Below are 23,005 nucleotides of genomic sequence, written 5' to 3'. Positions count from 1 at the left end.
AAAGACAAGCACTTGGTGAAAAGGCTGAGTTTCAGTCCTGACCGATACATTAGTTTGGTTTAAAGAAGCCAGGGCGTCTTCTAGTCTTTTAAAATGCTCTGGAGCAGTAGTTCTCCAGACTTTTGTCTCTACTTTCAAAAGTTTATGTGGTCTATGAAACCTATTTGGTTTAAAATGGCCTATAAGGGATGAACAAGTACTGTAAGTATGCACAAAAGAGATATCAGTACCAACAAATACATATTTAGTATTAATTTTCACAGAAGGTCAACTCGTTATAAGAGTTTGTCCGACACCAACACAAGTGGACACCCATTTTAGTTTGTGAAATGTCAAAGTATGACAGTTTTAAACACACAAACAAAAAAAAATTTGAACAATATGGCTAATCATAAAAATCAGATCGGATAAGCCAATATTTTTGCGTCACAATACGATACATGGACGTATTTAGGAAATTAGACAAATGGAACTTTGAGAGGAGCATCAGACCCGAAGGGGTGAGAAAATACAAATGACACAAAGTTCAAGTGGTGTAAATACTTTTGGAAAGTGCTGCACATATTCAAGTTTTGCTGGTGTTTATGCTTTAATGACGCATGTATTACTGCTCGTTGGCAGTAATACATGTGTAATACGTTTTACACAATAAGGTGTGTAAAACTAGTCAGAGAATGGATTTAAATGAAAAACTCTGTTATAATATGGAGCTAGTGAGAAAGACCTAGAGGCAGAATCGGTCACAGTGTCTACATGTTCTTGAAGCTGATGCTAGCCAAACATTGAAAAACATGATTGCCTAGATAATGAAAACAAAACAAACAAACTGAAACCGTAGGGTTCTATGTCTGGTTTCACTTGTGAATCAACATCGACATCTACTGGTCAATAATAGTAACTCGCTTTCAGTGAGCTTGCTTTGCCAATGACACAAGTATGGGAAGCCATGTGTGCACATATTGCGTATCCTGACAATCACCGCCGTTTTGATCAAATGTTGTTTTTTTTTGTTTTGTTTTGTTTTGTTTTAAACATCAATTAACAAGTAGGCCTACGTGATAATCCTGGATGACGGGGCCAATGTTATCGTCAGTTTGCTTAGTAGCGGAGTTTCTACTAGAAAAGATTAATTCAAAAAAATTAATTCCTAGCCTACTTGTCTTTCTCAATGTTGCACAGTATTGAATTAGAGCGAACAAACGTAACATGTGTAGGAAACTAGTTGAATAATTTTACAAACAACTTGCTATGATCTCGAAGAAACTTCAGAATTGATTTAAGTTATTTTTTACACTTGTGATGTTGATAAAGTGAAAAGATAATAAACAGATTCATCGTGGTTATTAGAAACTTCGAGTTCTGATGTTTTATATAGCACCTGAAGGCATCTCCAACCTACGACCATCTTGCACATGCGCAAAGAACAAGGAAGGAAAGGAAAAGGCTTGACGACGGATTATGTTGGCACTCTGGGGGAGCGAAAGCAGCTGCTATCAGGTGATAACGTTTAGGATTACGTCCTCACCCAAACATGGAATTCGTTTTAAAATGAACGACTAATAATTCGAAGAAAAGAAACTGCAACCAATCCTTCATTAACTGTAAAATTACACAAAGAAGGAGCGAAAAATGATGACAGAGTGCGATCTAACAGAGACAGAAAGCGGCTTGCCTGCGCTGGACACCGGGGCGGCAGCGGCAGTGCCCGAACTGGACTCGAACTTTCACTCCACGGGACCCTTGAAGGTGTCATTTGACAACAGTAGAAGAGGACTGGGATTCGTGGCCAATCCCGGAGTCGCGGTCCGTATCTCGGACTCTCGTGAGAGCGTGTTGACCGAGCTCGAGACGGACGGCTCCGGCGAAGAGGCGCTGTTGTTACCCTGCTTAGCAGGAAGCTCGACGTCTCCGAAGGGCGCCCGCGACAAGAGGAGCAGGCGGAACAGACACAGCTCGTCGTCGGATAAAGACACTTTGGCTTCCCCTGGTAATTATTTAGACTTAAACGTAGCTCCCGCATGTTATGGAGAGCAAGAAATGTCGTCCTTACTCCGTGGCATATGGTTGTAAGTGCTACTTTTATTTTTTTTTAAGAGATAACAGTGAATGCAACGTGGGCAAATCGATGTAATGTTATGCAGTCACTCAGGAATATTGATCCAGTATCATCCGACCGAGCCCTACGGGATTTTAAAGGCCCGATATTTTATGCATTTCCATTGTTGTTACGTCTAGTCAAGACACAGTTTTAATAAAGTTTCTAAACTTTATTAAAACTGTCCTTTTGACTTCACTGGTTATTTGGCTCATTGCAAATCCTTTGGGAGTTGATTATAATCGCACGTCTAGCACTTTGCACCTTTGAACTGATCTTTTGTTATTAACCTGTAAATGATGTCACCCTAAAGATTATGTATCTGCTATTCTACAAAATTAAAACACTACAAGGCGCAGCATGGCTAAAAAAGGTTTCATGTTGTTTTCATGGTTTAAAAAAAACATTTTGTTGAGTTGTCAAAAAATAATGTTGGAGTAACCATAGATTTATCTGGCTGATTGGTGCATAGAGTCAACAAACTGTGCCCCTCTCCCAGGTGTTGCTGAAGGAAACATGTGTCTCTACATATAAAGCAGTTTCTATGTCAAAAACATAAACAGTCACCATGTAGATAGTGAAGGAACATGTTTAGGAAACACCATGCTTGTGAAGTGGAATGGTGCAACATGATATTCTGCAAAATAAACAGAATATACTAAATTTATCCGGCGTTCTGGGCCCCACTACTCTCTGCTAGCTTTTGCCGCTCTATCTGTATCTATATATATATATATAGATATCTATATCTATATATAGATATAGATATAGATATCTCTCTCTCTCTCTCTCTCTCTCTCTCTCTCTCTATATATATATATATATATATATATATATATATATATATATATATATTTTATATATATATATATATATATATATATATATATATATATATATATATATATATTCATCAGGTGGGGACAATTTAGACAGGTGGGGACAATTTAGACGAGTCCCTCAAACTATCCAAATATAATTTTGCTATGCAGAGTATGACTGAAGTACTTGAAGAATAATCTTCTACCAAACAATTTATCCAGGCAAATACAATGTTTCAAAGATGACTGCAACCTGAAGTGCGGCTCTACTCGGGGGTCTATTCTGTATTTTTGCTTCGGTCTAAAGGTGGAAAGCAAAATTACAAAGTTAGGACTTTATTTTATAAACAACTGGTTACCCATTTTGTACATTTTTGTCCTGCTGATACTGTTCTTTAGGTCGCTCCAATTTCTATTTTTGAGAAAAATATCTTTATTCCTACTTAATTGAATTAGCTTAGCAGTGCAATGTTTCAAATAGATTGTCTTTTTTTGGCCAATTCGTATGTCCAACTTTCTTGACCTGTTGAATCCAACTTTGTTTCAAGGGCTGTTGCTCATAAAACAGTCAAAATGTGATGCAGTGTTTTGAGAGAGGTAACATTTTTGAGGACTCCTGGGAATGAAAGGATTTGTTTATCCATCTTAGCATATGTCCTTAACATTCATCAGATTTAGTTTTTTCTCAAAAAATTGCATTGCAAGTGTGTTCCTTCAGCTCTGTCATTTCTTCAAAGTTATGTTTTTGGCACTAGGGGTCTGTAGAGGCAGTGTTTAGACAGGAAACAGGCAGAGGAAGAAGCAAAAGTCTCAGGGTCGGGAATCAAACCCTTGACAACTACGTTGAGGACTAACATAGTCTGGCTCTACACCACACACCACCCCTGTCAGCATTCATAGATCAAACCAGTCCAAAATGATTTGAACAGAGTCTAACACAGGAGGAAACAAAGAATGAAACATGATGCAGTCTGCATGGAAGCGGCACATTCAATTTTTTAACTCGCATGATACTGCCCACCTTGTTTCTTTGTGTCTTTTTTTTTTTTTTTTCTTCCAGTGCTTGTTATCTCCAATTGTTGGAATCTATTGTTGGACCATTTTTAATCAGGGTCAGATATCTAGGCCACAGGTAGAGAGAGAGAGAGAGAGATTGAGCCACAAATGGCAGGTCTCTGCGTCCCAATTTCTGTGTCCTTTTAACACAAATGCGGTGTAAAATTACAACATCGCTCTATAAAATTAATACCTGTACCATTTACTTGCTCGCTCTCATTGGTAATTTCTGCATGCGGTTGAGCTCCAGTCACAGCAAAATACTAAAAGCAGAAAACAGTGTTTCAATTGTACTTTTAATTAAATTTTTATTTTTCATTCTGATGTCCTGTACTACTCAATTTCACTAACAATCTTATTTTTAAATGTTTTTTTTTTTTTCTTTGTTTTGATTTGATGCGTCACTCTTCACTCCGGGTCTCCTGCACTGCAAACAAAGGAGTTTTCCATTCCCTAAAAACTGAGCTGGACGTCTGAGAGGCTGCGATCAAATATGCATCAGGCCACTTTGCAGGTCGCCTCACAAAGAGTCTGTGGTGCAGTGCTGGTGCTCTGTGCTGAAAACGTAAGGATAGGAGAGAGAGGAAGTACTTCAGCTGTTTCACGCTCACTCAGGCTTTCTGTCAACTGAAGTCAGTAGAAAGAGATTAAACAAGAGAAGAGCTTTGCTTCTTTCTGCTGTCAGACTCCGGGATGATATAATTTTAGACTTTCAACGCAAATGCAGACCAGGAAGCTTTCATTCTTATAAGATGGCAGCTAAATATATGGACTGAACACCTTACAGGAGTCGCCACGTGGCTGTGCACCAGCTACAAACACTTTCTACTTTGACCTGTGGGTGAATCGGTCTTTCTTTGATTTCCTGCATGGTATGCAGATCACTGTTACTGGTGAAATAGTATAACACAAATATTAACAGATCTTTTCTCCGAGTTATCCTTTTTTAATTGCCACCTGCTTTGTTTCTTCAAGTAAACTAGCGTCAAAGTTACGTTTTCTTTTCTTTATATTTCTCTAGCAAATGACTGGTTAAGTGTTTGTCTAGACCCTGCATCTGCTCCTCTCTGTCCGGCATCTGTCCCTTTCTTTTCTCCCTGCATCATGTAGTAACATGCTGTGACTGACGCAGAGCACACACAGCCTCCCTGTCAGCTGACTGCTCTGCTTCTTGCAAGCTGAAGAGGTAGGAATGTGTCATGTCATGTGAAAGGGGCCTTTAACGGAGGAATAATTAGCAGGGCATATTAACCAGAGAGACTTCGCAAACAGATCTGCAAAGCAGCTGAAATATTTTGCCAAGTGATGAAATGATTCATCCAGTTTTGTTGCTTCGATGGAGAAATGTCTGCAATTCAATTCCATTAAAATTGATGTACATTTGATCATTTTCTGTGACTTGGGCCGCCGAACATGCTTTAAGTTTAGAGTAATTGTGACTTTCAAATACCGATATCGCATTCAAGACAAAACTAGTCATAACCAAGTGTCTCTGTCAAGTCTGAGCTAAATGGAAACTTAAATGATTTATTTTACTTATTGGGAAGATAGCAGAGGAAATATTCTCTAGCATTAGCTTGGAGATCTAACAAATTGACAACTTCATCAGGGATTTAACTGCAGTTAACTATAGTGGCAACTAAACTGGTGAGGAAAACTGCATTAAAATATATTAACAACAGAAACATAGTTTCTACCAGTTACTGTCTTAAAACTCCCTTCTACTTTAGATTGAGCAATGCAGTTGTTGTGCAAGTCTCACTTTTCCCCACATAATCAGCCCCTGTTCACTCTTGGGTTTAAAACTTCACCACAGTGATGTAGGTGCCCAGGTGTCTGGAACAGCTAGTCATACTGCATTGGTTGCAATGAGTTTCCCCACAAAAATGTGTTCTTTGGTCATAATAAGTCAATTTAAGGTATTTAAACACATGACTGGGTTGGGAAGTAGCTAAAATACTTAACAATTACAATTAATAATAAAAGTTAAACATACTGGTGGAATGCTTTTAAGAGAGATGTTATACATTTATTAGATAAGACAATCCGTGGATATCACAATACATTTTGTACAGAGGATGAATTAAAAATTAAGTCAATGGTACAAGAATCTTGTGTTATCTGATAAACTTTATGCTCACAAACAACACCTGCTGTTGCCTAGTGAGTCTTGTCGGCTTCCTATCCTGCTCGACCTTTTTGTCGTTGCCAAAGTATGAATCTTGTCGGGTCATTTTTGTTTTTCCTCATCAAACAACTTTTTGTTTTTTTCCAACCAGGAACAAACAGTGGGGACTTCAACCATTTTCCAGACGATCCAGAGTTTGCAGATTTCATCCTGAGGGCAGAACAGGCCATTGAAGGTGGTGTTTTTCCTGAAAGGATTTCCCAGGGGTCCAGCGGGAGCTATTTTGTCAAAGACCCAAAAGGGGTAAGGTTACAGTCATTTTTCTCAAAACACAAAAAGTACAGGAACATTTACTGCACAAAATTCTAGGATATTGATCTATGATCTATGAGCTGTTAATTATTTTTAATTGACTCAACTTTCACTTTTGTCATTGTCACTTCACACTTTTTTTCCCCCTTTTTTCTTTTGAAAAATAATGAAGCAAAAAAGATTTTGTCTTTGATGTTGTAATTGTCTTTATTCGACAGGCAACAAATGACTCTCAGCTGATCTTTTTGAGCATAAACTTGGTCAATGTTGACTTTTTATCTCTTCAGAAAATCATTGGCGTTTTTAAACCAAAGTCAGAAGAACCGTACGGTCACCTGAACCCAAAATGGACCAAATACTTTCACAAGGTAAACTGTGTACCATATGGTTGTTATTGATTTTGAAAAGAAAACAGATGGACTTGTGGATTTAATTTCAAACTTTTATATGAACTAGTATTGCTTTAATTTATTGAGTTTAGTTTTGTTCTTTTGATAGATCATGATGTATCAATGGCTACAGTCACGTAGGAGTCATTTTTAAGCCCCTACAAATGTCTTTCTGTGTCCTGTCTTTGTCATTAGCTCTGCTGTCCGTGCTGTTTTGGCCGAGGCTGCTTGTTGCCCAATCAGGGTTATCTGTCAGAAGCCGCAGCCTCCCTGGTTGATACGAAGCTCGGCCTTGGAGTGGTGCCCAAAACAAAGGTAACCTCTTTCAGTACACTCATTAGCTAGGCATCATGTGCCTGAAAATATGGGCACACGACCATCTACCATCTCAGAATGGTCGCGTGTCATTGAAAAGTTAAAGATTTCAGTAATTCAATAAATATAAAGCCTTAACACGCAGAGATATATTTCAGTAATTTACCTATGATCTTATTGTGATCAATACGGCTTGGTGAAAACTCTCATTTTCACCTAAATTAGCTTTCCTTATGTTAACATGCTTGTTTAGCGCCAGTTCTCTGTTTTCACCGCCTCAGGCACTGATGTTGCTGCTAAAAAGTGTTGCCGTGCCAGCGTCAACTCTGTGCTGGGCATAAATGTGATTCTCAGAAAGTTGTATTATTACATAACAAAAAAAACAAACAGAAAAACTTTAGCATTCCCATTCCTCCTGACAATATCCTGCAATATCCTGTGTAGTTTCGGTCAGATGAGCGTGCAGACTGGAAGGAAGATATTTATGAAATTAAAAAAACACCAGAAGGATGCTCTAAATAGAAATCTGCAAAGGGGTATAAATGATTTGAGATTAACTTGATATAACAAATAAATTTAACTTTCAGTTGATTAAATAAACAAATGTTTACATTAAATACAAAGTAACCAAGAAGTTTTAAGTTTTTTTACTTTTTTGTTCAAAGCCTTGTGTTTTAACTTTTCATTCTGTTTTTCAAAGTAAATGGGATTTGTGTTTTATTTTTGTGTTAAGAAATGCTTTCTTCTGCTGGTCCAGGCTAAATATAGTTCTTGCCTTCAGGTGGTGTATTTGGCGAGTGAGACATTCCACTACAGCGCAATAGACAGAGCGAAGTCCAGAGGGAAAAAGTACGCCTTAGAGAAAGTCCCGAAGGTGGGACGACGCTTTCACAGAGTGGGCCTTCCTCCAAAGGTAACAAACAACCACACCTGTCAAAACACTTTTCTTTCCTGACGTTAACATGCTTGTTTAGCGCCAGTTCTCTGTGTTTTCACCACCTCAGGCATTGACGTTGCTGCTAAAAAGTGATGCCGTCTCAGCGTTGATTCTTTGCTGGGCATAACTGTGATTCTGTTAACAAGATTGTTAACAGAATCCTGTAATATTGTTGATGTTAATAGATCCTGTCTTCAGTGTTGCTAAGTTTACAGTCACAGGGCTGCTGGTACTCAGATCAGGAATTGGCTTGTTAGGACTAAAATAGCCTTCATTTGATCAATAAATGATATTGTTTGATAAGTTAAGCTTCCATCTATCACAAATGCTCAAAACCAAGAGAGGATCAAACATTAACTGGATGATATGTTTTTATAGTAGTGTACGAACTGCTACTTTTACCCTTTAATTCCTTTAAATTTTATATATTTATACTTTATGCTTGAAAGTCAAACTCAAATTCCTTGTTAGGACATACAGCTTTGGCCGATGAAGATGACTGGTTCTGACATAATGACGTGTCAGAATTAGATCAATGATTCCGAGGTTGAGCCAGTTTTGAACCAGTTTTGCAGAAAACCCCTAAATATTCTTAAAATATGTTTTGTTTTTTTTAAAAACAATATGTTTTATTAAAAATAACATATATAAAATATGTTCTATTTATATAATCTTTATATAATCTGTGAAAAAATCCAGCTCCCTTGACTCCTGCTAGAAGCAGCCAATCATAGTCAGGGGGAGGGTCTTAGCAATGCCAATCATGATTGTGTACTCGTCGTGGAGAAACAACCTGATGTTACAGGAAAACTATCAGTGTTTGGTGTTCACGGCAGGCTCTGCATTGAGGGAGGAGCTGTAGCACTTAGCCTGTTGTTACTATCAACAGGCTAAGTTCACGGTTTTCTCTAAAGAAAAACACCCAACATCTTTCAGGTCTTTGTTGCTGCTTTTCCGCAGTTTATAACATCATCGGTGAACTTCCTGTTTTTATAAGCGGAACTGCTGCCGCACACTCAAGCATTTAGTTTATTTGTTTCGCGTGAAGACGTCATGTTCTGCCTGTTTGTTTGCAGGTGGGCTCGTTTCAACTGTTTGTGGAGGGTTACCGCGAAGCCGACTACTGGCTGAGGCGCTTTGAGGCCGAACCTTTGCCGGAGAACATCAGGAAGCAGCTGCAGTCCCAGTTTGAGAGACTGGTGGTGTTGGATTATGTTATCAGAAATACAGGTGAGGGCATTTGCCTTCATGCAGTGGAGAGCATTTTGTTGTATTTCCTATTTTTACTTCTCTTAATTTAATTGTTTTGCAATATGTCTCCTGACCCTGGAGGATAACTGCTGCTTCAATTGTCAGAGTTTTTTAAACTTGGAGCTTTAAATTGTTGTCTCATGTGCTTTAAGCACTTGCGTCATCCAGGCACGGCTAATGTTCTGTTTTCTCCCTCTTCAGATCGAGGCAACGACAACTGGCTGATCAAGTATGAGAAGCCAGGAGAGGGAGACGAAAGTGATAAGGTATGCTGCGTTAGTAGTAATGCTTCATCCTGGACGCAGTTACGCTACAGTCAAAGTAAAAGCGATTATCGGTCATCATCAGCCACATGTTGACTAATAAGTGTAATTAATTAACTTAGTTTAAATCAATCGTGTTCTCGATGTTCTCGATGGTCGTTTCAGGACGCTGAGTGGTCGGATAACAGCACAGATTCCTGCATCAAGATAGCAGCCATCGACAATGGCCTGGCCTTCCCCTTTAAACACCCAGACGAGTGGAGAGCATGTATGTCTGTGACTTGTGCTTACTAAGTCTATCTCTAAATTAACAGTTTGAAAGTCTGACAATTATTATAATTATAATGGAAAAAAAAAAATTAATAGAACCTATCTTGCAGGGATTACTCATCGTGTTTCATGTTAAAGAAATTTAAAGACAAGTTAGCCAGTCTGTCAGAGAAGCTGCTTGACATTTTGTCAAATGTCTTACTTACCCTAATCTGTCTGCTTGTAATCAGAAACACACAGCAGATTATTAGCTTAGCTTCAGCTCAAGACAAAGGAGGAAATTATCCATCCTCCTTCCTCTAAAGCTGATATTTAACTTGTTCAAATTCCCTCTTTCTTTAGTGTTTTGTTTTTACTGCAGTGCTTCACAAAGCAAAGTTTAATCAATGATTGTTAAATCAAGTAGAGGATTACACTTTTTGTCTTGATGAATGGTTGCATTAACATTCTTCTGAATTTCATGCCTTCCTATACATCTTACAATTTTACTTGTTTTATGTTTGTGTGTGTGTGTGTTTTGGAGACAAACATCTCTATTCTCTACCTGTAAAATGCACAATACAAAACACTGCTGTGCGATGCCTCACTGTGAAGTGTGCAAGATATACTGATACGTAGGACAGCTGTGAAGAAGAATGGCTCTGGGTTTGGTTGCTGTCTAATGTTGGCTGCCATCCAAAGTTTTATGCTAATGAGGTATTCAGGAAACAAATTTCTGTCTGTTCTGAACCTTGTAGTTTTAGGGATATTGCTGAAGATTCTCCATTTATATTACGTAATGTGCTCATTTTGAGTCGTGGTCACCTGTGATGCACTCAACAAGAATCCTTAGGTTTTTCTACTTTGACTTGAGTTTTGTTTGAAAAATATCTATTGTGCTCTTTTTTTCCAAGCTTCACTTAAATCACTTTTTTACACTAGTGTTCAAACGATACTTTCTATTCCCTGAAGTTCTAAATCAATAGTGATGCTCGTAAAGTTTATAATCTTCACTGCTAGTTAGTCACTTGGTTTATCAAACAATAAAATAGTTTTGATGGTAATTTCTTGTCTAAAACACAAATTATTTGTAAGGAATGAAGTTAAAGTTGATTGTGCTTGTGTCCATCTTTTAGACCCCTTCCACTGGGCGTGGCTCCCTCAGGCCAAGGTGCCTTTCTCCCAGGAGACCAGGGAGCTGGTGCTGTCCCGCATCTCCGACATGAACTTTGTCCAGGACCTCTGTGAGGACCTCTATGAGATGTTCAAGGTGCAAATCAACATGTTTCCAAACAGAGCTGTTGCAATTTTTTACATGGCAGTGCTTGTGCTCACTAACAATAGTGATTTTCTCTGGTTTCAGGCAGATAAAGGCTTTGATAAAACTATGTTTGAGAGACAGATGTCTGTCATGAGAGGACAGGTGAGTTGACAGACTGCTTGAAATAGGTTCTTTTACTTTAACACACACACATATATTGTTTTTATAACAACTTAAGGTGACACTGTTACTTTATCGTTCTGTCTGGAAAATAAACAATACTACTCCTTTAATGCATAAAAAGAAATACAGTGTTACGACTTTGCAAAGCTAAAGGTTCTCAGTCCTCCTGTCCTCCCTTCTTTATTGTTTTATATTATGTTTTTGACAGAGTAAAACATTTTGGTAGTCTTTATTTGTCTAAAAAACACCACTATAATCTTTTGAAGACAACTGATTAAAGTTTTTGTCAGGTTCAGTGTGACAAGCTAAAAAAAAAAAAGTGATCAAATTAATGCTAGTGAGCTGGAGAGAATCAAGACACAGCGAGGTTATAGTCATTTCTTTAGGGATCAATCAAATAATCAGTTTGATAAAGCGGCAGCAAAAGATAAAAGAATGTGGGGGAAAAAGTATTGAACCAAGATCACAGAAAAAAAAAGAATAATTACAAAGCTTTTTAATTAAAATCTGCATGGAATGCAAACGACACGTGGAATATTGCTGTGATGAATTTTAGTAGTACCCGGAAAAGCTAAAATTGCAGCTAACATTTATTTCCGTTTGTTGAAGAATAGCATGACGAAATAGAAAATAAGTACATATTTTGGCTTCAGTGTAAAACGGACAAATGAAATCTGTAATGGCTGCTTAATGTTGAATCAGGTTGATTCTACAGGCTGCAAATTAATAGGTTTGCATGAGTGCAGGCCAGACGACGTATGATACACATTACGGTTTTTCATTTTATGTACAGCTTGATTTTTGTTGTTGTTGCTAATTCTGCCTCCTTTTGAAACATTTCATTTTTAAAAAAATAATATGCACGCAAACAGGACGCGCTGTGTAGCGGCATATTTGATTAACCTTTTCTGTCGTAGGTCCCCAGTCGGCTGCTTCTGCCGTTCACACTGTAACTCTGTGTCCCTGCAGGTGTTGAATCTGACTCAGGCGCTTAAGGATGGAAAGAGTCCCATCCAGCTGGTGCAGATGCCCCGTGTTGTGGTGGAGCGCAGCCGCTCAGGCGGCCAAGGACGGGTGGTCACTCTGGGCAATGCCTTCACACAAACCTTCCACTGCAAACGGCCATTTTTTTCATCTTGGTAAAGCGAGAAACCCGAGGATGAAAGCTAAGGGCAGACTTGTTGGACAGCCTGTTGTTCTGTACCGACATCAGTTTTTGTAATAAGGGAGGATTAAATGAGGGCAGAGATTATGAGACTGGGAACAGTGCAAATCTGTCTTTGGAGTGACGGGAAAGTGAAGGCAAGCATGGATAACAGATCATGCATTGAACTGTATGAAGGGAAGCTAAGTTGAGGCCATTTAATTTAATTTTTTAAGAGAGTGCAGCAAAACGTGGAAGCTGCAGAGATTAACATACCTCGATTTCCTGTCAGTGAGACCCTTTATGCCATTTTGGCGCGGTTGAATAATCAGCTTTTCCACAGAGAGGGCTTTGTTCATTGTTTGGAAAGCAACCTTCTTTTTTTTGTTGTTGTTTTGCAAAAATCCACTCAACTGCATCTGCTGAAGTTTCACATTAGGTCTGTTGGTGGGGTAATTGCCAAAAAGCAGCACTTACACACCGCAACACACCACTTTAGAAGTTAAACAGTGTTGGGTTTATCTAAGGACTGGTCTGTAGGTCTCTCCATTATGGGATTTATTCTGCAGTTTGGAATTTGTCCTCACCTGGAATAAAACCCCCGAATTCTTGCTTTGCCTTAAAGGAATACTTGGTGTAATGTACATGTGGATCTGCACTCACATGGGTCACGCCACTCTGTGCCCATTGTTATTCATATTTCAAAACTGCAATGTCAACAGTGTCTTTAAGTCTACATACTGCCAAAAGTTCTTTTTCTTTCTTTTGAAGAATTACGAAGCCTCACGCTGAGAACCGTGACGAAACTTGAATCTATAGGACCGGCCTGGGGAGGGAGGGCGCTCGAATGTATTCTTTTCACAGTTTACACACGGATTCTATCTCCGAAACATTTCAGTACAAGAGAATGCTGTCACAAATGGGACTTCTCATAACAATGAATGTATTTGTTGTTTGGCATGTGATTTAATTGCTGGCAGCTTTCTCTTGAACCGCGTGCATTAGGGGACGACAAGTCCTCTTTGTAAAATGTTCTTTGAAAAACATTTAGGACAATATTTCTCTTTTTTGCTCGATGCCGTTGTGTTTTCTTATGTATGAATCTTGAAGTTTTTATTCGAACTTGATGATTGTATGAGAGTTGTATATTTAACAAACAAGAAGTAATAAAATTTGGGAAATTTGAATCGTTTAGGGTCAGGTGTCTGTCATACCTGAGGATCCTCAAACTGGAAAAAATGTAGCCTTTGGGTGTTTTACTGGACTCTAATATAAGCTGAGTGTTTGATGTTTAAAAATACATCTGTGTACGTGTGAAATTCATAAGGTTAAGTACACATTCGTTGATATCATGTAAGATTTAAAGTAGTTCTTAACTTGATCGACACGTTCCATTGGAAAGGAAACAGATGTGTGTCACTATAGATTATGGCAGGAAACATTTTCTTTCTTTGTCTTAAACTTTGTCAAGTCTAAAATTATCTATACCTTTAAACACAAGTTTAAATCTACACACATGACTGTGAAACGGAGACAAAATACCAAGAAATGATCACCTGCAAAATAACCATCATCTAAAGGTTCAATTCATGTCCCAAAGCTGTTGCATACTTAATTCAAACTGATCAGTCATTAATTTATATTCAGATCCAATTACTACACATCCAGTCCCACCTGAGGTGAATCTCCATAAATTAGAATAGCATCAAAATTAATTTATGACCTCAATTTGAAAAGCAGAACTCGTGGATTCGTAGCACTGTATTTCAAACATAAAAACATACATATTTAAAATAAAATTAACATTTCATATAAGGTCACTCAAACACTACTATTAGAACAGCAGCTGTGCTGTTGGATTTTATGCCTCTCATCTTTAAAACACTTCACACATGTCCTGGTTTTGAGACTGTCGCATTAGGTTTAAAGGTTTCAAATTGAATCAGCTTCCTGGGATTTCTAGGATATTTTTGCTGTGTCCACTAGATGGCGCTTGGTTCCTAATGCGCTCCCTGTTGGAGGAAAGCCGCACAGGACTGTTTTTTTTTCCCCCTGAAAAACTTAAGTCGCAGCAGTGAAAATATAGACTATGCGAACACGCATGACTGACCGTGAGTTTTTAGGAGCTTCATATAGACGTAGACATGACTCTTAGCAGTCAAACCACAACTTCTTGGGCTACTTAAGGGAAACTTGATGCTGATTTTTTTTAAATGTTTTTCCATCAAATAAATTATTCTGACTTTATGAGGACGAAAATGTTTCCGTTCGAACTTCACGCGCCTGTTAAGATGCGTTTCTTCCCAGCTCTCGTCGTGTTTTTCTTCGTCTTCTTCTTCACCCACGGCCCGTCTGGAGCTGCGCGCCCGGGAAAATGCGGCTCCCGGTGCGACGTGAGCTCCTGTCCGAGCCCCAGCTGTCCCGGCGGCTATGTCCCGGACAAGTGCGGCTGCTGCCTGGTGTGCTCGCCGCGGGAGGGCGACCCTTGCGGCCGCAAGAACGACCTGCCGTGCGGGGACGGCCTGGAGTGCCGGACGCTCGCGGCTTCCGACGCGGGCGGGGAGCGGCGGGGCTCGTCTCGAGGGGTCTGCCGGTGTAAGCAGGACCACGACGTGTGCGGCAGCGACGGGAAGACGTACGGAAACGTCTGCAAGCTGAAAGCCGCCAGCCGGAGAGCCGTGCAGAAAGGGAGAACCGCAGTGAGCCAAGCGCACAAAGGACCGTGTTCGACTCCCGACACAGGTAGGACCGCGGAGCTAAATATGCAAAAATAAAAACCCTTAGGTGATTTATTTATGTGTTTATTTTTTAAAAATGTGCGGTTTCATAACACTGCTGCAACATTGTTGTTGATTTATCATAAAAATATCGAAAAAATAACCCATTTTCAGACGGTTTCAACAAAATAATATTATAGCAGATGCAAAAAAATAAAAACATCTACTTCATCCTTAGAACAAACATTAATAGAAATAAACTTCAAAGTACCAGAGAAGAAGGAAAATAAGTTTTTTTTATTTATTTTTTATGATCACCTTGTGATGATTCCAGGAAAACATGGAAACCGGTGTACTTGTGCAGAAGGGACTTTACTGTCTCTGCCCGTTTTATTCCTATTCTGGTGAAACTCAGATGTTTCCAGAGGGTGAGAAGTCTGTAAAGCTGGAGGGTCAACTTAACACCTGACTTTTTCACTGAGGAGCCATTCTGTTGTCGTAGGTGCTGAATGAGGTTAAGTCATGTCTGACTCTAGTATCCTTATAACAACAAGCTGAGGACTCCTCTTCCTGAGCCTCATCTGGTTTCTAGAAGAATTTCACAGTTTCACTCTTCAGGCCACAAAGTGTGCAGTATTGCTGCGCTACATGAGGATGGAAGGCAGCTGGATATTTGGATTTTTATTTTTCTTTACATTAAAAGTCATGGTAGAATTTTAATTGACATTCAAAAAAATTCAAAATAAAAATAAAAATTGAGAAGGATTTTTGAAGAAGCATGAAGGCCAGTGAAGTCTTTAACTCGCTTGAGCAGAGATGGTCAAACGGTTACAACAGTAGGCATGTATGTACAGGCTTTTACAGGCTGTAAAAGTGCTAACTGGCTTAAATTGTTTTCATAAATATCTCCAGATTTGCCATAAAACCTCTCTAATGAGGTGCAACCCTCACCACTAGTCTTGTGTTTTTTTTTTTTATCTCTGGTTTTTGAGATGTCTGCTTATGTTTCTTCGCAGTTTAAGATAAGAAAATATATTCCAAACCACAAACGTTTCTCTTTGCAGAGGTTTGATATATTTAAATGAAACATACAATAAGGCTAACATGCAAATATGTTTTCTTCCCAACTTGTAGCCTGAATGGTGATGTGCAGCCTGGCGGTATTCATACTCCCTGAATTTCTCCATAATGTGTCGTACTACAACCAGAAACTCCAGTGCCTCCCGTTTTTGGATTTTATTCAGTTGTTCAATAATAACTTGTCAATATTGAAAAGAGGCTTCAAAGAGGCAGAGCAGGACCACAAGAGCAGAGAGAAATTCAAACCATTTCTTCCATCGGTCATAGTGAGGAAGGATCATATTCTCAAGTCCAACGCGTCTCTGCCCGGCTTTCTCACCGTACAGCTGGACAGAGATTTACAGAAGAACAGTGAAAGCAAATGAGGTGGCTGTGACATGTCAAAATATAAAAAGGGTTGCGAGTATTTTTACAAGGACAGGGATGATGTGACTTGTGTTTGCTGTACTTTCTTTGTATTAATACAGCTGGTTTGCTCATGTCGGCGCAGGTCGTTCTCTCACCCGTCCCAGCAGCCCTCGGTACAAGTTCAACTTCATCGCCGATGTCGTGGAGAAAATAGCTCCCGCTGTGGTCCACATCGAACTGTTTGTCAGGTGTGAAATGTGTGAGTGTGTGTGAAGTACAGAGCTGGATGTTAAATGTTCCCTCCAGATCCATCTGACTGGCTCCATTCTTCTGCTCTGGTTTAGTTTGGACTTACTTTAGTCCTTCAAGTGTAGCCTGCCTCACAAGCTGCGTTGACGTCCACTCGGAAGACAAATTGAGAAAAGCAGTTTAATTTTGTTCCTCCATTTCTCTCCAGGCATCCTCTGTTTGGTCGCCACGTGCGTCTGTCCAGCGGGTCCGGCTTCATTGTGACTCACTCAGGTGTGATTGTGACCAATGCTCATGTGGTAACCACCACCGGCACGGTGACCGGGAGGCCGCAGATGCGGGTCCAGCTCCACGACGGAGACGCATACGAGGCTGCGGTCAGGGATGTAGACAGGAAGGCAGACATAGCGACCATCAAGATCAATCCACAGGTCAGAGCGACTCCATGGATTCTTCATGGTCTTTTCTTTCTGGTTATTAAATGAGCCAACGTGAAACATCCTGACACACCCGTGTGACAATTTATAGAGTCTTCCTGCTAGACATTCAGAAAGCTAGCGGAAATACTTTGATAAACACCAGCTCTGCGGCTCACAGATGCAACGCTGATGTGCGTATTCTCGCACCCGCATCCCAAATTCTTGGGCTGCTTTGTTAGCTTGAAAGTGTTCCTCTTTCTTTACTCCTCTACAGTACGATTTATTCATTTTCCTTATTTTGTTTTTCAGCTTCACGTGCGTTTTTCTGACATCTATTTTTCACTCTGTTGTGTTTGCATTTATATGTGAACGTTCCTGTGGGAGCAGAAGAAGCTTCATGTGCTCTCTTTGGGCAGTTCGGCTGATCTGAGACCAGGGGAGTTTGTGGTTGCCATCGGCAGCCCCTTCGCCCTGCAGAACACGGTGACAACGGGCATCGTCAGCACGGCTCAGAGAGACGGCAAAGAGCTGGGCATCAAGGACTCGGACATGGACTACATCCAGACTGACGCCATCATCAATGTGAGAACATTTATAGGCTTATACACCTCTAATTGGAAGAAACATGTTGGTCAAATTTTCAGATTTCCTTAAACATAACTGCCAGGGACAGCAGCCATTTTGGGCTTAAATGTATGACAAAGAAAAAATGATTAAGGTCATGCTTTTTATGTTTGCATTTTTTTTTTTGTTCTATTTTGCGTCCACATGCAACAAGTATGGCAACTCTGGAGGACCTCTTGTAAATTTGGTAAGTTCTATTTTTGTGTTCTCTATTTTAGTAAAAATCTTATGAAAGTCTTTCTTTTTTTTTTTTTTGCCATAGCAAATACATATTTCTTCTAAATATATTTGAAATATGACCTGACTGCTATCAGGACCCTTTGCTATTGAGGAAATGATTGCTTGTCGAAGGCATGGACTGTGCTAAAGTTTGAAAGGTTTACACAATTGCTGATGTTTACCCATGAAGTATGTAATACTCCAGCCTACCAGAAACTGTCTGCAACATAAACAACCATCCTCCACTTCAAAGACAGAAGTGCTGGTCCAAATAAGATAGCTGTTAATGTTAGTTCAATACTTGGAGGCGTGGCCAACATGGACTGAACAGTTTGATCACTTCCTCCGCTGCCATTCCTAAAACAACTGGCAGACTACTATTCTAAAACACTGCAGAAAATCAATGTCATCATTCACAACTTCTCCTTATGTTTGCTGATTCGTCTGGACGAAATTCTTCTGAACAAATCCAAGTCAATAGGGGAAAGCCCAGATGAAGCACTGCAGAGAGTTAAGAATCGAGCAGAATTGGTGGGACGGCAATTGCCGGGCTAGGTTGGTTTTTAACGCAAAACTCCCTCCTCTCCTGAGTTTTGAACATTTCTTATGCCTGTTTAATTTATGGGTCAAAGTTAAGTGGATTAGCAAACTAAATCTAGTATTGGACAGTAAGTCCAACATCACTGGATCACATCACGGAATTTCAAGACAATGTATATCTCAAAGAGATGGGGGTTGATTCAGCAACATGTGCACAGTACTCTAGATGGATTGTCTTGCAGGACGGTGAGGTCATAGGCGTTAATACTCTGAAAGTGACTGCAGGAATCTCCTTCGCCATCCCCTCAGACAGGATCAGTCGCTTCCTCACAGAGTCGCAGACCAAATATAGCAAAGGTGAGAGTCTTAGGTTGATGGATTTCTTTATCAGACAAAAATTGTTCTTGTAAAGTATCCACTACTTGCTGATTAAAGTAGTTAATCTCACACGAGCTGTTGCTTATGTGACAGAGAAGACCCGACTGCAGAGAAGACGCACGGAGGAGCCTCAATCTGACACAGGTGAAAACTGCTAATGATGAAAACATGATATAAAATCTTTATTTTAAAATAATATTAATAAATGTAGCACTTTTCTGTTTGTTTCAGAAACAAAGAAATACTTTTTAGGCATCAGGATGATAACGATCACAAAAGTGTGAGTTAAGGACAAAAACACATGATAGGTTGTGTAAGAATAGACTTGTTTTGTTTCGTGCTGATGGGCTTTGTGTGTGCCTCAGTTTAATGGCAGAGCTGAAACTTCAAGATCCGGACTTCCCTGAAGTCAGCAGTGGTATCTTAGTGCAGCAGGTCATCCCTAAAAGTCCTGCTGAGAGGTATGAACACACACCCTCTAACGGATTCACAGTATACACAGTTCCTTAAAGCTCGTTATGTTACTTGCTATAGAATATTTAGACCTTTGAGATTAAACTATCAGGATATTTTGAAACAAAGAACTGTAAAACTATTAGGTTAAGGATTGCTATCTTTTACATAGCAAATCTAGGGAAATTCACCCTTTGAACTTTTTCACCTCAAAAAAAAGGTGAAACTTTAATAGACTTGGGATAATGCGTATCATCACCGTTATAGCATAATGGCCTGAGTTATTTTTCTCCAAAACAGATTTTGGCAAAAGAATCACCATCCCTTTATGTCCAAAAATGTTTTATGCAAGAGAAAAACAAAACAAAAAGACAATTTTGGCAAAAAAAAAAAAATCCTTTGGTCATTATTTTAGGACGGTGAGGATGTGTATAACATAATATATATCACTTGAAGTAAAGTGATACACAGTTGTACATGTTCTTTCACAAACAAAATTAGGAAAAGCGTAACAACGTGTGTGTTCAGCCACTTTTATTCTAATGCTCATAAATACTTTTGGAAATTAATTACTTGAATGATTGTTTTGTAATATTTATAATAATCCAGCTGGTCTGCGAAGTTTAACTTTAAGTGTTTATACTTTTGTAAGGTGACATAAGTGACACGCGTCTTGGTAGGAAGATTAATAACAAGGGTTATGTCCTTTGGTCTTGAACAGTGGAGGCATTCGGGCAGGTGACGTTATAGTGAAGCTGGACGGACACCCGGTGCACACCGCCGAAGACGTCCACCAAGCTCTGCAGAGCGATCTGCCGCTCTTGCTTGAGATTCGCAGAGGAAACAACGATTTACTGTTCAACGTCCGCCCTCAGCTGCTGGGGCATTGAAAAACGGGACGGGACTTTAATTTTTCAGTTAGAGCAGTTCGGTGAGAAGAGTGAAGATTTCAGGAAATACAGCAAGCAAGCAACTTTTCCAGATGCATTGATGTATATTGTGTTTGACTTTTACTTTCAAAATGTTTGTTTTGATTTATATGCAGTGTTGTGTAAAAGTATTCATACTCCTTGGACTTTCTCATATTTTGTCACGTTACAGCAACAAATTTTAATTCGTTGTTCAGTCTCACATCTTTTGCAACAATAATCTAAATTTTATACCAACATCACCTTTAAATAGATATTTGCTCACCAGGTTTCCTGTCCCTACTCGAGAATAGTCGTCCCAAAGCATAATCTTGCCACCATCTTGCTTCAGCATGGCAACGTCGCACTCAATATGACTTTACATTTTTTCTGCGCACAGTATTTTTTTTCTTAACCAAAAAGTTTCAGTCTCATCTGACTAGGCTTGCAACAAACTGCAATCAGGACTTTTATGGCTTTCTTAGAACCATGTTTTTTTTTTTTTCTTACTATAAAGGCTAAATTTATTTGATAAGGCTCTCGCCCCACGTTGCTTGATAACACCATTTTGAGCTTTATCCCTAAAATTATACAGAGCTGTATTCTGTTTACAAGTCAGTGATATATGGGGGCAACTGGTTGAACTGGATTGTACTTAGGGGTATTAGCATTAGCAGAAAAATGAAAAACTGAAGGCTATGTTTATTTTTTTTTTTTCACTTCGCAATTGAAAAACCAGCATTATGTTGATCTTTCACTAAAATAAATTGCACTGAAGTTACATAATATGTGAAAATTTAGGAGATGTGAATACATTTTGACAAATACAGTATGGTTCAATACTCATGGTGCTGCTGCTGAGTGAAATGTGCCTCACTTCATAGTGAGGATGCTTCAGATTAAAAGCTTTTTAATCTGTGTCAGAGCAGCGGTCTGTGTTTATCTGTCTGGTGTGCTGGACACCAGCTTTAAACTCGGTTCCACTGTTTATGTCTTCTTGGCCCTCCTCCTTCCTCCCTGGTTTGGAAAGGCACTCTGTTAATTTAAACAAGTCTTAGCCACCATATTACAGAAACAGTTCTCGTACACATAAAAGGAAAAAGTCCTGGCAAAGTCATTTTTATTCTCTCATGTGGAGGAAATGATCTGGCAGAACATCTTCAGTCCTTCAACCCACAGAAGCTGAAAATTGTACCAGGGTTGTTCGGCTGAGAATATTAAAGAAATCAAACTTATTCATCTGGATATATCCAGTTAAATCTGGTTTAAAATACAACCAAAGAAGACGTGTTCACAGACGGTAGCAGTTTCTCTCCGCATTAAGCTGAATGGGATTGTGATTTTACTTAAAGTGCACTGGCACCTGTGCACTTGGTTGAAGGAAAGATAATCTTTCTGGCCCGTTTGAACAAAACTGGGTCACATTAGCGGTGGCTGTAGCTGTGCCAGCAAAAGGAGACAGAAAAAGAAAAGGTCGTCTGTTACTACTCTGTAGATGCAGTCCTTGGACACCATATTTGTGGGTGAGTTTGTGTCGAGGGGGAAGAGAGCAATCCTACACCCTTGGGTGAGGGAGTGGACGCAGCTCTTTATCCATATAAAGACAAACCGGCCCATTCAAGCCGTTTCCCTGAGCTCACATTATATATATAAAACACACTCACTCAACTGCAGCGAAGTACCAGTGTCCATGATAAAAGGAAAAAGAAAATACAGGTATGTGTTCTGTTTATACTGTGGATGAAGCCAGGCTTTGCCAAAAGATAAACATTTAACGCAGTGCCATCTACAGGCCACGTGCAAAACAAATATGGTTTTTCAAGCTGCTTGTTTTAAACTTGGCCACTAGATGGCGCGCTGGGAATAAAGATGGGCTCCTGACGTGTCATTTTTTTTTCTTCCATTTGGACGCCTGCTACAAAATGCTCATAATAAAAGGAAACAAGTAATCAGATGTTGGACAATATTTATTTACCCCTCACAGATAAAGTCATCTTCTAATTTTGGCAAGTTTATTCCAACGAAAAGCGGTATTAAAGTTGCTAGTTCACTCTAACAAACCTCCGAGGCCTGATACTCGGATTAAATTACAGCCACCCCGGTGGATGCCATGTCATGAATATGTGACTTCTGGCTGCACTTTTAATGGTGGTTTTGCTTATTTTCATGAAGATTTTAAAAACCATTCATTCATTTCTTTCTACTTATTAATTCACATGACAACTCTTAGTCATGGACCCCATGAATCTGGGTTTATGGAGGAGTGGCGACACAAGAGCAAGCATTTATAATGTTTACTCGTTCAGTATTAGTTTAATTAACAGGGCCTCACAGAGTTGTGGAGCTGTAGGGTTGCAATCAAAAAAATCAAACAAAGTCCGGATGTTATAGAGCTCTTATTCGTTTTATCTTTTTTTTCCAAAAACATTTCCATCCAGTTACATCATGACAGGTTCACACACAAGAGGGAGAGACCCTCTGATCTAACACACCTGCCTTTTAAAGCATTGGCTCTTCCTTGACTAATTAAGGGGTGGAGTCAACACTTACAAGTGAAAACAACATTTGTACTACACTATATTCCTAGAAAGAAATTTACATTTCAACTAACAATCTTCAAACTAAAACAAAAACAATCTGGGCCCCAAATTAAATCCAAAAACATC

General features: G+C 39.4%; 2 protein-coding genes across 4 annotated transcripts; both read left to right on the top strand.

Moving 5' to 3' along the window:
* The first annotated feature begins 1,430 nt into the window (after positions 1–1,430).
* pi4k2b (phosphatidylinositol 4-kinase type 2 beta) lies at positions 1,431–13,591 on the top strand. Its single transcript, XM_055041530.1, has 11 exons — positions 1,431–1,987; positions 6,252–6,403; positions 6,700–6,780; positions 6,997–7,116; positions 7,898–8,029; positions 9,130–9,283; positions 9,506–9,570; positions 9,733–9,835; positions 10,953–11,086; positions 11,180–11,239; positions 12,230–13,591. The coding sequence occupies exons 1-11, from the start codon at positions 1,630–1,632 to the stop codon at positions 12,401–12,403; spliced, it is 1,533 nt and encodes a 510-aa protein (XP_054897505.1). The 5' UTR covers positions 1,431–1,629; the 3' UTR covers positions 12,404–13,591.
* Positions 13,592–14,413: 822 nt separating this feature from the next.
* On the top strand, positions 14,414–21,462 carry LOC129367339 (serine protease HTRA3-like). Of its 3 annotated transcripts, none has more exons than XM_055041703.1 (10): positions 14,414–15,146; positions 16,692–16,797; positions 17,007–17,229; positions 17,605–17,799; positions 17,996–18,028; positions 18,843–18,957; positions 19,072–19,122; positions 19,210–19,258; positions 19,344–19,439; positions 20,153–21,462. In XM_055041703.1, the coding sequence occupies exons 1-10, from the start codon at positions 14,618–14,620 to the stop codon at positions 20,319–20,321; spliced, it is 1,566 nt and encodes a 521-aa protein (XP_054897678.1). In that variant the 5' UTR covers positions 14,414–14,617; the 3' UTR covers positions 20,322–21,462. The 3 variants fall into 3 exon arrangements, with proteins under 3 accessions (XP_054897678.1, XP_054897677.1, XP_054897679.1); XM_055041702.1 differs by having other exon boundaries at positions 19,054–19,122; XM_055041704.1 differs by lacking the exons at positions 19,210–19,258; positions 19,344–19,439; positions 20,153–21,462 and having other exon boundaries at positions 19,077–19,122.
* Positions 21,463–23,005: the final 1,543 nt, after the last annotated feature.

This window comes from Poeciliopsis prolifica, unplaced genomic scaffold (assembly GCF_027474105.1).
Source record: "Poeciliopsis prolifica strain line A6 unplaced genomic scaffold, Auburn_PproV2 SCAFFOLD016, whole genome shotgun sequence".
NCBI classification, from domain to species: Eukaryota; Metazoa; Chordata; class Actinopteri; order Cyprinodontiformes; family Poeciliidae; genus Poeciliopsis; species Poeciliopsis prolifica.
Note: the sequence above shows the minus strand (reverse complement) of the source record. Positions and strands in the feature narration are given on the sequence as shown.